Raw genomic sequence first — 17,477 nt, forward strand, 5'->3', positions numbered from 1 at the left:
GTTTCAGGCATCTGCTGGGGGTCTTGGAACAAATCCCCCTCGGATATGGTGGGGTGGGGCTACTCTGTTGTCAAATTATGTAGAACAAAGAGGTTGTGGGAAAATCTGCATTACCTGCGTGGTAAGGGTTGTCCACTCTCTTCATTGTCTGCGCCAGGTGGGTGCCTCCAGCTGTGAGCCCCATACCCCTTAGTGCGCTGCTCACCTGGCTCTGAGCAACTCTCAGGGGCCCGCGTGTCCACCACTCCCGTTTTCCACTATGCGCAGCCTGCGGGCCACCGCCCACGTGTGATGCGACGTTTCTTCACTTGCCACTTTATATTTAATATATACTGTTTGCACCTACTTTTTAAAATAGGTAACATGGTTCAAATATCAAAAGGCCAAAGCCAGCCTCCCTTGCGCCCTTTTCCTCTAGAAGTCCACTTTCTTCCCAGAAGAACTGCTGCTCCCAATGTCTTTGTCTCCTTCCAGAGTTACTTTGCACAAACAAGTGTAATATATTTCTGTTCTTCCCTCCTCCCTCCCTTCCTTTGCAAAAATGATGGCATGTTATCCTTCCCTTTGCTGTTCTCACTTAACAGTATCTAGCAGAGAACATTCTGGGTGTAAAGTACTTCCTCATGTGTGTTAATACCTGCCTAGCATCACATTTGATGAATATCTACCCCTCTCCTCTCCTTTTGTCATTTGTCTTTTCACTTGCTTTTCTGTGTCTTGAAAATATTTTCAACTTTCCTGCAGTGAAATGTTCTTTCTTGGGCTGTGGTTTTGGGATCGTATTAGAAGGGCCTTTCCCACTTCGAGGTTATACAAAATTTCTCCCACAATTGATCCTGGTACTTTCGTGGTTTCCTTTTTTAATCTTTAAGTCATTGATCCATCATGATTTTTTGTTTTGTTGTAAGATGTGCTATAAGGATCTCACGTGATAATTTTCCTCCAGGTGACTATCCCGTTGTCCCTATTCCATTTATTAAATAATCCATCTTGTACTCGCCGTTTGAAATAACTCCCTAATTCTGTTCCATGTTATGCAGTACCATGCTGTTTTAATTATTATAGCTGTATACTTTACTCTGTCTTAATAATTAGTAGGGCTGGTCTGACCTCCTTACTCTTTTTTACAAAAATGCATTTGCTGTTTTTGCTTATGAACTTTTGAATCAACTTGTCTAATTTAAAAAGAAATGCTGTGTGTACTTTGTTGTGTTAAATTTACAAACTAGATTAGGAGGAATCAGCACCTCTGAGTTTTCCTACTTCTATGGATGGAATGCATTTCTGTCTCTTCTGATTTGTAAATAGATTGTTAATTCTGTATGTTGATTTTGTGTCTGGCTACCTGACTGAATTCTCTTATTGCTTGTAATGGTTTTTCAGTTCATTGGCTTAGGTTTTTCTGCACATATAAATAATAACAGCAATAATAATGACACCACGCCCTCCCCTCCCGCTTTTATAGCTTTATGTTCTCTCTCTAATTGTGCTGCCAGATACTTGCAGGAAAATGTTCAATAACACTGGTGATGGTGGGCATACTTATTTTGTCACTGGTTTTGATGGGAATGCTGCTAGCATCTCTCCACTAAAACAGTGTTGGCTTTGGGTACATCTCTGTTGAGGAGGGATCCATCTATTCCTACCTAATGTAGAATTTCTATCAAAATGGATGTTGAATGTTGTCACGTGCCTTGCAAGGTTTCTCTTGGACCCGGACAGCGGGTCCACCAGTGTGCCCCAGCTGGCTGGAGACCTGCCCCTCCCTGGCAACTCCTGAGGGAGCTGGTACACCAATGAAGGGCTGCCTGGGGGGCCTCGTCTCTGGACTAGGATGCTTTCCACTGCAGGAAGCAGGAAAGCCCACCTAACAGGCTTAAATCGAAAGAGCTGTGTTATTCTCACAGACTGAGAAGGCCTGAGATAGGAAACTCCTGGGTCAGCAATTCAGGGGCTCAGGAAGTCAGCCAGGGCATGCGCCCCCCTCTTCCCCCACCCTCTTTGGCCTGTCGGCTTTGCTGGCTGGTCAGCATGGTCACAAGATGACCACCAAGCAACCCAGAGAGAGACAGGCAGGTCATGTACCCTTGATGAAGAGGGGTCTCTTGGTGGGGTCCTTCTTAGAAGTCAGGAAGCCTTTCTCAGAATCCCCTCCGGGGACTTCTCCTGCGTCTCAGAGGGTGCATCCTCCAGTCTTAGCATGGAAAGTATTATGGCTTTTTATTTCTTTAAAAATCTTCCTTAATGTCCAATAGGTGCTCATTTTTAATGGCTGCATATGATTCCATCTGGTTTATGTACCCACTTTGCTAAGCCATTCTCCTGTTTTGGACGTTGCGTGGCTTCTGACTTTATACTAGTTTCTGCTGTTTCCTGACCATTGGGGTATTTTTGAGTTCCCAAACAGTCCAGGTGCCTCTGTGGCTAGTGCCTTTCGCAGGCCAAGTAGAATTTCACTTTTGGTTCCAGCTCATCAAGAGGTGCCATTGAAAGCTCAGAGTCAGGTCCCAGAACCCCTCAAATGACCAGGCGAGGGCTGTGGGGAGATTGCAGGGCGTCTACTGCCTGCTGACTGCTTGTGGGTGGGGGCTGTTTCTGCCCAAGACTGAGGGGGTTGGGGCACACTTTTTCAAGGGTGAGCATTTATGAGACCCTGGGCCCTGCAGTGACTGGGATGCAGAGCTGGGATGTCACTGCAGTGCTGCGCTGGGGATGGAGCAGCATGGGGGAGGGTGAGCATGTGTGAGACCCTTGGCCCAGCAGTCACCGTGACAACAGAGATACACTGTGATTTAGTTTGCTTGGCAGGAGCATCTAACAGGCAAGGCGGGTGGACGGCAGATGCCAGACTACCTGGGCTTCATTCCTGTGTCTCGAGCACTCCTCCTCTGTATCTGTTTTTCCCTGAGGAACCTTCTTTCCCTACCTGCTCAAACGTATTTTGTGGCACACACTTAGGTCACACGACAACCTTTCCCCTACTTTCTTAGAGTCCCCGCGTCAGGTGACTGCCCAGTGCTCTCTTTACTCTCTCCCCTCCTCCTCCCCTTCTCTCCTTTTTCTCTCTGCATTTATGGCAATAAAAAAAAGCCATCCAGAAATGCAGAGGTGGGTGTCCGCCTCCTCACATCCCCGGCTGAGGGTTATCGCAGTGGAGGCCACACAAGTCACACAGGTGACACCTGTCACTTTTGGCCCTGTTCTAATCTAGTAGGATACTAGGTCCAGACCACATGCAAGGGGGTGACTGCCCAGGAATGTGAATACCATGAGGCAGGATGCATTGGGGGCCGCCTTGGAGGCCGTCCAGCGCAGGGATGGAGCCAGGAGGACAGACTGCAGCCAGACTGCCTGGGTTCAGATCCTTAACCCCCAAGAGAGGTTGTGAGTGGCCAACACTTTAGGAGACTAGTTAGCAAGTAATTTCCCCTTGCTGACCAGTTGGGAAGTGCCACTCTAGTTATGTGACCTCAGCCAAGTTATTCAGCCTCCCTTCAGCCTCTGTTTTCACATCTGTAAAACTTGGGTGCTTTATTAAGAGAGATTGCCTGTCACTTGCACAGAGCCCTCCGTGTGTCTCCCCAGTGACTACTGCCAATCACTGAACTCCCGCCCCTTTCCAGGCACTGATCTAGTCCCTGGGGATTCCAGGAGGCCAAGGGAGGCAAGTCTGCGTTCATGAAACTTACATGCCTTTAGCAGAGATACAATAAACAAATATACAAATAAATAAGCTAATTTTCCACTGTGCTAGGTTCTATTGAGGAAAGGGTGGGAGATTCATTGGGCAGGAGGGGCAGTTACTTGACAAACTCAGGGAAGTTTTCTCTAACTGATGTTTGAGCTGAGGCCTGAAGGTGAGAGGGGGCCAGCCCTGTAAGGAGCTGGGGGAACATTCCAAGAACCTGAAAGTGCAGAGGTTCTAGTTGGAAGAGGCTGAGCTTGAGGAAGAGAAAGGGGCCCAGGATGGCTGATGGCAGTAAGGATGAGCAAGGGAGAGGAGATGTGACCAGGGCACCTGGACACCCAGGGTCATATCAGAGTTGGATTTTACTCCAAAAACAGTAGGCCCTCGGAGGAGTGTTAAGCAGATGTGCTTTGCTCTTGGCTGATTGCTTTTCTTTGTTGAAGGGATGGGTGGATGGGTGGACGAATGGACCAAAAGCCGGGAGAGATGGGCAGATAAACAGGTGGCATCAACACAAACGCAGCCTCTCGCCCTGGACTCTCTCACCAGCGTTTGCTGCCTGCTGCCTGTCCCAGCCCTTTAGGACAGTATCTTCAGGGCTGCGTGTGTTCCAGGCTCCTGACAGCGTGCCCTGGGAGGACTGAGTGATGTAGGAGAAGCAACAAGACAGCAAGGGGGCTGTCCCAAGCTCTTTATCTCTGGGATCAGGGACACACCATAAGGGTGGCAGCCAATTTCATGGAAAGAATCCAAAACTGCTAAATCCAAGTCCTGCTGTGCCATTTCCCGGGTGGGTGGCCCTGGGCCACGGAGCGCTCCAGCGGCCTTGTTGTAACACAGGTATGATGATGGTTACAGAGGGTATGACAGCTCTTAGGAAGCACATGCAGGTGTCGTGCCCAGCCCCTGGCTTCCTTGTCTCATTCAATCCTCACCAGAATCTCACGAGTTAGGTCCAGTTATTTTGCTGATGAAGAAATGGGAAGATAGAAAGATTATGTGGCCAGTAAGGACTTACATTTTATCAGCCTTCTCCCATGTGTTCATTTAATCTCCACCAACCAGGTGAGGTAGGCTCCACTTGGAGAAGAGGACCCATAGGCAAAACGCTGGTGGGGCTGGTGGTCCAGCCCTGTGATCTCAGTCCTAGAATGCGGGGGAGGGAGCGTGCAAGGTGTCAGGCGCTTGGGACCTGCCTTGGGATTTCCACTGTAGGAAACCCAAGCAGGCCATGTACCAGCTGGAGGGCCCCCGCAGGAACCCACTGTTCCTCCTTGCTCCGCCCCGCCCAGGACAGTCCCGGCTTTGGGGCACTGAGAAGTACAGAAGTTCCCCAGGAGAAACAAAAAGTGCCTGGTCCCCAGCCCACAGGCAGAGCGCACAGGCAGCCAGGAGGCGGCTGCAACCCGGACCTGCCCGCACCCCGTGCGCCTGGTGTCTGTCCCTGGCCTGGGCAAGCTTGGCTGCCCCTCCTGCCACCACAGACCCACGAGTTCTTGCATCATGCCTTTTTGCCCTGCCAGGCATCTGAAGAGGAGCAGGCGGCTGCCCAGGGGTAAGTGGACAACCAGGGTCAAGAGCAGGCTGCAGGGACACCAGACTAGGGATGGTTAACCCTCAAAGGGCAAGTGGCATTTGGTGGCTCCAGGCAAGAGAAGCTGAGTGAAGACAGGAAGACAAGGATTTGCAGGGGTCTTGGACCTCAGGTTCAGCCCAGCACAGCCTGGCAGGGATGGGCAGGGAGGGCCACTCCTGGAGACACTGCAGAAAAGCCCAGCCGGCAACTAGGCATTGTCCTGAGCTGGCCGCGTGCATGGGCGCGCGCACACACACACACACACCACACATCGCACACACACACCACACACCGCACACACACCACACACACACACACCCCCACACACACACACACCACATGCACACACACCACACACACACCCCTACACACACACACACCACACACACACCACACACCACACACCCCACACACACACACACACACACACCACACACCCCCCCACACACACACACACACCACACACCCCACACACACACACACACCACATGCACACACACCACACACACACATGCTCCACACACACACTCCACACACACACCACACACACACACCCCTACACACACACACCACACACAAGCACACACACGCCACACACACACCACACACACACACATACACACACACCCCTACACACACACACCACACACAAGCACACACACCCCACACACAAGCACACACACGCCACACACACACACCACACACACAGACACACACACTGCACACACACCACACACGGAGAGTCTCAGGAAGTCTGGGGTGGGCTCTCCCCCCGCCCCCTCCAGCCCCAGTCTAGGCCGTCTGAAAGCTGTCCAGTCCTGTAGCCACCAGCCACATATGGCGACTGAGCACCTGAAATGTGGCTAGTCCAGGCATGCTGTTAGTACAAACTACACACTAGCTTTTGAAGGCTTAGTGCAAAAGGTGCGTAAATATACCACCTCAGTAGTTTCTGATTATGTATTGAAATGAGTGATACTGTTTTGGATAATTGGGATAAACAAAACATGTCGTTTAAAGCAAGTTCACCTGCTTCTTTTTACTTTTTTAATGTAGCTACTAAAACATTTGAAATTATCCACGGGGCTCACGTTATATTTTCATTGGATCGTGCTGCTCCGGGCAGCTGCCTCCCCGTGCTCGGCCTTCACCTCTGGAAATCCAGGTGTGGGAGCCCTCCCTGGAGCTCCCTGCTCCCTGGGCAGCCTGTGGAATGATGGTGGGCCCTGTGACACATCATACATTGCAGCTGCTGTCACCTTTCAATAGTGATTTCTTTTGATTTCTAAACATTTCCCATAAATCCTGGGCTAATGCAGTTACCGTGTGATTAATTACGTCAGAATGACAACTTTTTGACCTGAATGTCATAGAAGGAGTTCCATGGGCTACAGTGGTTTCCAAAATGGTTTCACAGATATCATTTACTCTTTTTTCTTTTTATTATGAAAATCCTTAGACAGAAAAGTTGAAAGATAGTTTTTGTCCTGGAACCCCTGTTAGAATCTACTGCACCTTGGAGTCACCTCCTATCCCCAAATCCCCCTTGCGTTGGTGGAAAGAGAAACCCAAACACAAAAGAAAGTTCTTGAATTCAGGAGCCTAGAGGGGAATAAAGAGCCCAGGAGCCCAGCTGGGAGCAAGAAAAGCTGGGCTGGGTCCTGGCTGGGTCACGTAGGGGCCAGTCTCCTTACACAAGCCATAGGCTGAAGTAGTGAGCGCTGTGTGGGGTCACTGACTTTACAGCTTGGACATGTTTCCAGCACCTCTGGGCTTCAGTCTCCTTTCCTTCGGATGGGCATAATGCTACCACTTCCCATCGGCTTGCTAACGTCACGCTGCCTCAGAGTGGGCGCCCTGCGTGTGCCCAGCACCTTGGTTCTGCTGCCGCCACTCTTCCTCCGTTCACCACAGATTCCGTGCACACCCTCCCCATGCCAGGCACTGCTCGGTGTGCTGGAGCGGCTTATAAAACAGGCAGAGTGGGAGGGGGGCTGAAAATAAACACTGGAAATAAGCCTGTCATGTAAACATCAAATATGTGTCCTGGATTGGGATCAATGCTATGAAAAGATGAAGGCCGGGAAGGGGCCCAGGTTGCAGTGGGTGATGTGGAGTGAGGTTTCAGTAGCGTGGTCAGGAAGGATTCCCCAAGAAGATGACACTTGAGGAAAGACCTGAAGGGAGTGAGGGAGCAAGTCATGGCAGTGTCTGGAAGAAAGGCTTTCTAGGCAAGAGCAAGGGCAAAGGGAAGGCAAGTGCAGAGACCCTGGGGCAGAGGTGTGCCCAGCTGTGCACGGAATGGCAAAGAGCAAGGCAGAGAGCAGCAGGGAGGCCGGAGGAGTAGCGGGCAAGAGGTCGAGGGGCCTGGAAGAGCACTGCAAGGACTCTGCTGAGAGGGGAGCCACTGCGGGATTTTGAGCAGAGGTGTGTGAGCTGGTTTGGGTCTTCACTGGGTCACTGTGCTGCCATATGGAGAACAGACCATCGGGGGCAAGGTGGAGCGCCTAGAGACCACGCCCACGATCCAGAGGCGAAATGAAGGCGGCTCGGACCAGGTGGGACAGTGAAACATAGTCAGACTGTGAATACATTTTGAAGGAGGAGCCAGTAGGATTTGCTGATAGGATGGATATGAGACAGAGTGGAGCTGAGGATGTGTCTGGTTTCCACGTGAGTCACTAGAAGGTGGAGTTGCCCTCACCCGAGAAGGGGAGGGTGGCAGATCTGGAGATGGCTCTCGTATTTGGTAAGCGGGAGATGCCTGGAGACATCTCAGTGGAGCTGTCGGGCGGGGGACACAGAGGGGCCTGAAGGGCAGGGGGACGGTGAATCTAGACGTCGTCCGCATAGGGACGGCAGGTAAAGCTCTGAGACTGGAGGAGCTCACCAGGGGACAGTGTGGGTCATTGTGGGGACAAGGGGAGGGGAAAGGCCTGGTGACTCCCGACTTTCTGCTTTGGGTGCCTCTTGGCCAGTACTAAGCTAGGAGCACAGGAGGAGGCTGGTGTGATGGGTGAGGTAGTGATGATTTTCAGACGAGCCATGTTGTGCCTGTGGGACGTCCTACAGCTGGAATCATAAAGTCATTTAGACTCGTACAAAGTATAGATCTCATTGCTCTGTATCAGTGTTTCTCAACTGGGGGCAGCTTTGCCCACAGGGAACATTTGGCAACATGTGGAGACATTTTTGATTGTCAAACCTGAGAGGGAGGGAGAGGCTGCTCGCAGCATCGAGTGAGTAGAGGCCAGGGATGCCGCTAAACCCCCCACCACGCACGAGACAGCCACCGCCACCCTCGCGTAGAATTATCTGGCCCAAAATGTCATTAGTGCTGGAGCGGAGCAGCTCTGCTCTACACTGGATTTAACTGAGTGTGATAATAGAAGTGAACATTTAGAGAGTGCTTGTTAGTTGCCAGGTGCTGAGCTAAGGGAATAGCTCATTTCATTCTCCCCAAAAGGTAGGCACCCCCATTTTCTTCACCCTGCAGGTGTGTGCCTGACATTTGGGGACGTTAAGCCCCAGCACTCCACCTGGTGGACTGAAGCGTTCACCCAGGTCTCAGCACTGTTCAGGGGGACCTCAAATGCCTGGGGTATGTGGCAGGATGGGGCGGAAATGCACGAAAAGGGAAAAACCAGAAACAGTAACAAGAGACCCTCATCTTTCATGATGCATTTCTTCCTGAAATATTTGCTATTAGAATTTTTTTCCCCTTAACTAAAGCTAATACTAATCTTTCCTAAGTAACAGAGGACAAGGTAAGCGTACACAATTGAATGCTATAGAAAATCCCAACGTTTGCTTTCATGACCTATTTTATCTTCCTTGCATTCCCCTCCACGAACACAGAGGAGGTTTCCTATTGCAAAAAGAACGAGTTTATAGTTGAACAAACTTGGACTTAAATCCCAGCCCCTCCTTTGGTTTGTTTGTGAGCTAAATGTTTAACTTCTTTGAGCCTCAGTTTCTCCATCTATAAAACGGGGTCAGTAGCACTCCTTCCCACGGTGTTTATGAGGATTAAATGTGACTGGACTGCGCGTGTTGTGTCTTGCCCAGTGGTTTACATACAGTGGGCCCTTAGAAGTGGTTGCAGGGACTTAGACTTCTGGATAAGATGGAGCAACGTGGGCCGATGTACTCTCCCACCCAAAACGACCCCCCCACCCAAAAGGACAAATAATATGAAACAGTGTTTTTCAAGATACTAGACATTAGACAGTGAAGGATCGTGAACCCCTCCCCACCACCACCCGGAAGAGATGGGGAACAAACGAGGTGAGCCCTCCCCTTGCCTTGGTTTACTGCCTTGAGAAAGTTTTCAGGCTGTGATGCAGGAAGGGGAAACCCTGGTGGATCCCAATGGACTCCACGAGTTAAAGAGACAGCTGGGGAGACCAAAGCATCTCAAGTTTTCAGGGTAGAATACCAAGGAGGAAAGTGCCACTCAGAGAGAAAACTCCCTTGGGAACTCATCACCACATGCATGTGAGGAAATTACCTGAGGTGGAGGAAAGAACCACTAGAAAGGGTTAGAGGCAACACTGACCACTCTGACACAGGGCAGGGAATAATGCCTGTTCCCATCTGCCAGACTGGAAAACCTCATGACTCCTAGGGCATTGCATAGAATACATAGAAGGGTTTTCTCTAGAATACCTTAGGTGGGAAATAATCATCACTGTACTGAAAACTCTGGACCCACCAAATAAGTCTTAGAAACAAAATCTGTGAGAACAAGTAGACAGAAAATCAGTAAGAATATGGAAAACTAAAAAAACAAACAAAAACTGTCAACAACTAGACCTAATTTATAGAACATTCTACCCAACCACAGCAGAATAATTTTTCTCAGTGCTCACAGAATGCTTAGCAAGGTAGACCATATTCTAATCCCAAAACAAGTCTTAATAAATTTAAAAGGATTCAAATCAGACAATATATCTTCTCTGAAAACAACAGAATTAAATTAGAAATCAATACCAGAAAGGTTTCTGGAAAATCCCCCCAAACTTGGAAATAACACATTTCTAAATAACCCATAGGTCAAAGAAGAAATCCAAACGGTAAGACATTTTGAGCTGAATAAAAACAAAAAGACAACATACAAATTTTGCACATGCCTCTAAAGCAGTACTTAAGGGGCCAATTATAGCACTAAACACTGTAAGAAACTAGAAAAATAAGACCAAATTAAACACAAAAAACATGTGACGAGAAATAATAAAGATCAGAGTGTAAATTAATGAGACACAATACAAGTTGGCAAACTACAACCTGTGGGCTGGCTCCCTCTTTTTTGTAAACAAATTTTTACGCAGACACAGCCCTGCTCTTTCACTTACATGTGGTCTATGGCTGCTTTCTACCTACAGCAGCGGAGTAGGTAGTTTGGGCAGAGATCATATGGCCTGAAAACCTGAAATATTTACTATTTAGCCCTTTAAAAGTTTGCTAATCAGAAAAACAAAGAAAAAGACCTAAAGTCAGTAAAACAAAAAGCTCTTTTTTGGGATTAATAAAATCAGTAAGCCTCTAGCAGGACTGATCAGGAAAAGAAAGAAAAGACACAAGTTGCCAGTAATAGGCACGAGAGAGGTGACATCGCTACAGATTCTTCAAATACTAAAAGGATAATAAGGGAATATAATGAGCAACTTTATGTCAATAAATTCAACAACTTAGATTAAACAGACAAATTCCTTGAAAGACACAGACTACAAAGCTCACTCAAGAAGAAATAGGGGTATATATTATAGACATTTAATTTGTTATTAAAGACCTTCCCACAAGGAAGAGTCCAGGTCTAGGTGGCTTCATTGGTGAATTTTACCAAATTTTTTCTTTTAAATAGCAACTCTATACAAACTTCCAAAAATATTGAAAAAGAGAAAATACTTACCAGCTTATTCTGTGAGGCCAGCATTACCCTGTTACCAAAATCAGACAAAGATGTAAGGAAAGCAAATGGCATACCAATATCCTTCATGAATATAGATGAAAAATTCTCAACAGAATTTTAGTAAATTGAACCCAACAATAATTAAAAGGACATACATCATGACCAATCAGGATTTCAGGGATGCAAAGCTAGTTTATGTAATTCATCATAATAGCAACCTAAAGAAAATGTGATCTCTCAATAGATATAGAAAAAAGCATTTGACAAAATCCCAACATCCATTTATGATTTAAAAAAACAAAAACAAAAAACTCTCAGCAAACTGGAAATAGAACTTATTCAACCTGAGAAAGAACATCAACAAAACACCTATAACAGATATACTTAATGGTGAAAAGTTGAATGCTTTTGCTACCAGCAGTGTATGGGACTTCCATGTATAAACTGGAGGAACTCCACACTTGGTGTGGTTGGTCTCTTTACTTTCAGCCATCTAATGGGTGTGTAGGGGTAGAGCGTTGTGTTTGAGTTTGCATTTTCCAAATGACTAATGATGTTGGGCATCTTTATAGGTACTCAAATGCCATCCATGTGTCTTCTTTGGTGAAATAGCTGTTGAAATCTTTTGTCCATTTTTAAAAGAGGTTGTTCATTTGTCATTATTGAGGTTTGAGAGTTCTTTACATCTTCTGGATACAAGTTCTTTATCAGATATATGCTGTGCAAATATCTCTCCCAGTCTGTGCCTTTTCTTTTCATTCTATGAACAGTGTGTTTCCAAGAGCAGAAGTTTTTAATTTGGATGAAGCTCAACTTATCAATTTTTTCCTCTGCCCCAGCTGTGGGTACAATCTTTGTTTTCCATTGGCTCACACTGTCTCTTGGGCTTCTGGCTCTACTGTCTCTGTCTCAAGCTCCCTTCCTCTCCACCACTGCAGTGCTGCTGCCCAGTTGTTGCCTGGGCCCAAAGGAGCCGGGCTCGTGCGTGTATATTTAGGGGCTCGGAAGCCATCCTAGGGCCCTGGCTCACCACTCTCCTGAGCTTTGGGCCTCATGGGCCCCTCCAGCCTGCTTTCCCACTACCCAGCTTCCAGGCCTCACTTGTGGCGCCCCCCTCAGCAAGGAGGCACCTCGTCCCATGCTCCAGCCCTCAGAGCCTCCCCCTTGGTTTCCCCACTCCTCCGCAGCTTAGCTGTGACCATTTTCTGCCTGACCCCAGCAGGTCGCCTCATTCTTGGGCAATGGCGGGAGCGTGGGCTGGGTCTGAGCCTGGAGCTGGGGACTTTGAATCCCTGACTCTGCCACTTAGTAGCTGTGTGAATTCAGACAAATTCCTTAATCACTCTGTGCTTCAGTTTCCTTGTCCGTCAAACGCAGATAGTAACAGTACCTTGCTCAGAGTCATTGTGAAGATTAAAGAATCCTAGGAGGGCAGGTGTGTATATCAGCTTTGACGACTAGAAGAATCAGGTACTGCTCTAGTTCACTGGAAGGCAGGTACCAAGCGCCCAGTAAGCGCTTAACTCGTTTGGTCTCTGTCGCTGGGCTGCGGGCTCCAGCACAGCACAGCTGGGTCTCACAGTTCTCCTAATGGTCCTACCCCCGTGGGAATACGGATCTCTGGGACTCACCCCACCAGCAGATAAGCCCAGTTAGGTCTGAGGCTCCGTGGCCTTAGCAAGTAATGGTGAATTATATGTTATGGGATGGGAGATGGGGCACATAGACAAGATTATTCTTGAAAATCCCTTAAATTGCCTGTACTTTATATACTTCAGTTCAGTATAATTTGTTTTAAATATATCTCAAAGATTAATTCATTTAAAACATGAAAACTCAAGGACCACTGGAGCTACTGTAGGGAAAGTCAGTTCATCAACAACTGTCTGAGCTTTCCTATCCCTCTGCCTTTAGATAATAATCCAGTATCTAGCTGTGAGTGGGGACAGGTGGAGAATTCTGGAGTGTTTGCTCCATCCTGGTTTAATATCAAGTCTGTAACTTTAATATATGTGAAGAATCGGGTCTCATTTTCAGGTGGGGGAGAGCAGGCTGTGATGTCAGAGCCTATGTCAAAAGCACATAGTGATGTTTAGCTGTGCATTTAAGATGTATGAAGTTGATTAAAACACATAGCGAAGCTCCTCTGGTATCCAAACTTCTCTGAGCTGGCGTCAGATCTGCATGCTTTTTCCTAATAGTACCCCAGGATGATTTTAACGATACAGAAAAATAACAAAGAAGACGAAGGGAGAAAAGAAACCCAAGAGGGCCCCAAAGCCAGATGTGCGATGTGAGAAAGGGATGGCCTGCAGATATAGAACCAAAAAAGCACAGCTGTTGCTGAATGGTTTTTGGAGAGATGACCTTCTCACACTCCAGGGAATGAAAGCCAACTGGTGTTGGGGCTGGAGAGAGCCCTATGGGGCAGGCACCCCGTGTCCGCCGGGGTCCCTGCAGTAAGCCTGTTCTCCCTGTCTTGCAGGTGGTGCCGGGGAGCGGGAGAAGGTGCCGGCCAACCCCGAGGCGCTCCTGCTCATGGCCAGCTCCCAGCGGGACATGGAGGACTGGGTACAGGCCATCCGCCGGGTCATCTGGGCCCCATTTGGCGGAGGTACGGCCCGTAGCGCGCATGCTCACCCTCTAGAACCCTTGCCTTCAGGTAATCACGCCCCCCTGCCCTGCTCTGAGTCTGCAAGGTCCCTCTCACTCAGGCCTTGCTGGCTGAGTCCCACGTGTCCTGTAGCAGACAGGTGGTGTCGTCCTCTTCTGCTGCTGGCCCTCAGGAGTCACCCCTCGGTGGACTAAGCAGGTCCTCGCGGGGGAGATTGGGGCCACTTTTCAAAAACATACCCTCCTCCGACTGGAGAGTCCTGCGGCTTGTGTATACTTGCCTCCCTGTGTCCAGATCCCTGCTGAACACTGGGTGTGTATGAAGTGGTCTGCACTTAGGCTATAAGTGGACACTCAGCATCCTGTTAGATGGCGAGATACTATGTCCTTCCCTCTGTCGCAGCTTGTGTCCCCTGCATGGCTCACAAAACCCGCTCCCTGTCCCTGATCCGAAAACAAAGGTTGCCATTTACTCCCCTGTTCCTTTATTCTGCGCTTTTATTGGGTGCCTAAGATATACGGAGTGGTGTTCCAGGTGCTAAGAATTCAGTGGTAAACCAAATAGAGGATAGGCAAGTAAAGGTGACTCGTGATGTCCAGTAGGGAGAAATGCAGGGAGCAAAGTAGAGCCAAGTGGGAGGATAGAGGGGTCGCTGTGTCAGGTACTGTTCATTAAGCCAACTTAGTGAAGTCACCAGGAGGGCCAGGGGATGCGGGGGAAGAGCAGCATGCAGGCAGAGGAACCGTCGAGTGCAAAGGCCCTGGGGTGGGAAGGAGCCATGGAAACACGAGGACTTTCAGGAAGGCCAGAAGGTCTGAGTGGGGGAGGGTGGGAGGCTGGAGAACCTGAGGCTTTGAGGACATAATGGGGATTTCAGATTTTGTTCTAAGTGATGGGGCACCAAGGAGGGCTCTGAGCAGGAGACAGACACAAATTGATTTGTATTTATAAGAAAAGCCGTCTGGCTGCCGTGCAAGGGATGGGTTATAGAGAGACAAAAGCAGCCAAAGCAGGCTGGCACAGTCATTGGACCAGGGTGCGGGACCTGGGCGCGTGTGGGAGTGGAGAAGACCATGGAGAGCGGTCAGCTGAGACGTGTTCTGAAGGTGGGGCTGCAGGGTTTGCTGATGGTCTGGACACGGGGCGCAGGAGAAAGGAGCGATGCTGCCCAGCTGTGCAGGTCCTGTCTCTGTAGGTTGGTGTCCCTGTGCAGTCATCATGGAAAGGCTTTTAGAAAGGATCACCATGTCAGCTGGGCTGGGGCCACCCCCCCCCCCCCCAAACTGAGTGTGGAGACGGGCCTTCGGGCCAGCTGTATTCTGACCACACGAGCCATGGTGGTCCTCGCTCTCCATGTTTCACAGTGTTTGATTGACACACCATCCAGGCAGGAGCAGAAGCTCACCTTTGGGGGCTTCCTAAATGGCCCCACACTGTTAGCCATGGCCTCCCTGCCGCACGGTGATCACAGCATCTTTGACCCACACCCCCAGTTTAATGGCCTGGGAAATCCCAAGCCCACCCAGGAACTTCTGCATCCTCCACAAGCTTCCTTTGGTGCAGGGTGGTTGGAAGTGACCCAGTGGGACAGAATAGAGCCCAGACACCCCTGCAGCTAGACTTGGATTTATGACAGGTAGCACCTTTTAGCACCAGGGAAAGGAGAACATTGCCATGACCTGGGCTAGCAAGAGACTCTAAATGAGTTACAGGAAGCACCAAGTTTTTAGCAATAATACAATGGAGAAATAAACACGACTCATTCTTACAACAGAGCATTCTACAGCAGGGAGAATGAATGAACTACAGCTCCACCCCACAGCCTGCATGAACCTTAAACACCGACTCGGAGACCAGGGCCGCCCTAGAACATGCTGTGATTCTATTTACATAAAGTCAAAAATAGAGCAGAAGGAAAGTATATTATTTATGGGTAAATAATTAGGCAGCAAAAATATAAAGAAAAGCAAAGAAATGAAGGCCATAGAAGTCAGGATAGCCGGCCTGGTTACACAGGTGCTCATTTTACAGTACTGTGCATCTCTGTGCATATGTGCTTTAAATTCTTTTTGAATGTCTGCATATTTCACTATATAAAGAATCAAAAACTAAATAAAACAAAGAAAGGAGAGAAACTAAAGGTCAAAGAGGCTAAGTAATTTGCCCAAGATGACACAGCTGTTGAGGAGCAGAGCTGAGAAACGGAGGCAGATATTCTGACCCCAGAGGCTGTGCTTTGTCCCCGCCCATCCAGGGTACTGTCACGTCACACATGGTCTACCCGTACACATTGTGCCGGCTCCCTGACCCACACACGTGCCTGTCTGTCTGTCTCTGTCTCTCTGTGTGCTTGCTGAATTGGGACCATTTGCACAATCCCACAGTAGAACCCAGACTCGCCCTTCCCCTGGCCCTCTTCCCCCAGTGTTTATCAGACTTCCCAGGCTGTGTGCTGAAGGACTCACAAGAATTAAAACAGGAACCGCCATCAAAGGCGCTTATCTCCTTTCTACCAGCAGTGTAGAGGAAATGCAGAAATCCCAGGGGTTAGCGGTGGCAGACATGTCCAGGCAAGTGTGGGCACTTGAAGGGGGGCTCCATCTGCCTCTGCAGGTTTCCTGGCAAAGCTGTTATTAGCCTGGGTTCCCCTGGAAAGGAGGCTTAGAGGATCAGCCCTTCTTTCACTGTTTAATAGCGGAGCTCGTGAGCTCTTTCAAGCATGTTTGTTCTGGCAGAGAGCGGCCACTTCTGACAGGCACAAATGGGCAGTGTGCCTGGTGCAGTCGGGGAGAGCCCGGCCACCCCACAGAGAAAACGGGCCGGCCAGTGTGTCACGGGAGCCAGTTTCTGCCGATGGCTTGCCTAGGGGTGGGCCTCATGGAATGCCTCTTGCCTGGGCATTCACTCATCCATTCATTCATTCAGCCAGTCAGTCATTCACTCGAGATGCGCTCCAGGGGCTGAAGACACAGCAGTGAGTAGGACAGACAAGGTCCTTGCCCTCGTGGAGTATACGTTCTAGGAAAGGAGACAGACAACAAACAAGTAAGCCCAGTATAGTTTAGATGGTGGGGAGGGCAAGCGGGAGTGATAGGGGCTTGGAGTTTTGTGACATTTGAGTAAAGGGGATGAAAGGGTGAATTACACAGATATCTGGGCAGAGTGTTTTGGAGGCAGAGGTGGGTGTTGGAAGAGCAGCAAGGAGGCCAGTGTAGCTGGAGCAGAGTCTCTGAAGGGGAGGAGAGGAAGTAGGGGCTGGTAAATCAGTAGGGCCTTGTCACAGCGATTACTGGCTTTCCCTCCAAGCGAGGTGGTGCCATTGGCAGGTTTTGAACAGAGCAGTGGCCGAGCCTGACTCAGGTTCCAACAGGATCCCTTTAGCTGCTGTGTTGAGAGGGGATTAAAGAAGCAAGGACAGAACCAGGGAGACCAGTTAGGAGCTCATTACACAATCATGCAGGTGAGAGGTGATGGCAGCTTGACCCAGGGGGGCATTGGTAATGAGGAATAATTGAGTTCTGGATGTATTTTGAAGGTAGAACCAATAGTATTTCCCCTATTGGAATGGGTGAAGGTGTAAGAGAGTGAGAGAAGCCAAGGGTAACTCCAGGACGTTTTGATCTAAACTATCTGGAGGGATGGGTTAGCCATTAACCGAGATGAGTAAAAACACAGAAAGTGCAGTTGT

The 17,477-nt window shown here is 49.0% G+C and overlaps 1 protein-coding gene across 3 annotated transcripts in view; it reads left to right on the plus strand.

Moving 5' to 3' along the window:
* ARHGAP22 (Rho GTPase activating protein 22) overlaps positions 1–17,477 on the plus strand; it is a 179,357-nt gene that overhangs the window by 127,401 nt on the left and 34,479 nt on the right. For all 3 annotated transcript variants that reach the window (XM_057734871.1, XM_057734873.1, XM_057734875.1), the window contains one exon: positions 13,661–13,789. In XM_057734871.1, coding sequence (XP_057590854.1) covers positions 13,661–13,789 — 129 coding nt within the window. The remainder of the gene's footprint in view (positions 1–13,660; positions 13,790–17,477) is intronic.

Source organism: Hippopotamus amphibius, chromosome 5 (assembly GCF_030028045.1).
Source record: "Hippopotamus amphibius kiboko isolate mHipAmp2 chromosome 5, mHipAmp2.hap2, whole genome shotgun sequence".
Taxonomy (NCBI): Eukaryota; Metazoa; Chordata; class Mammalia; order Artiodactyla; family Hippopotamidae; genus Hippopotamus; species Hippopotamus amphibius.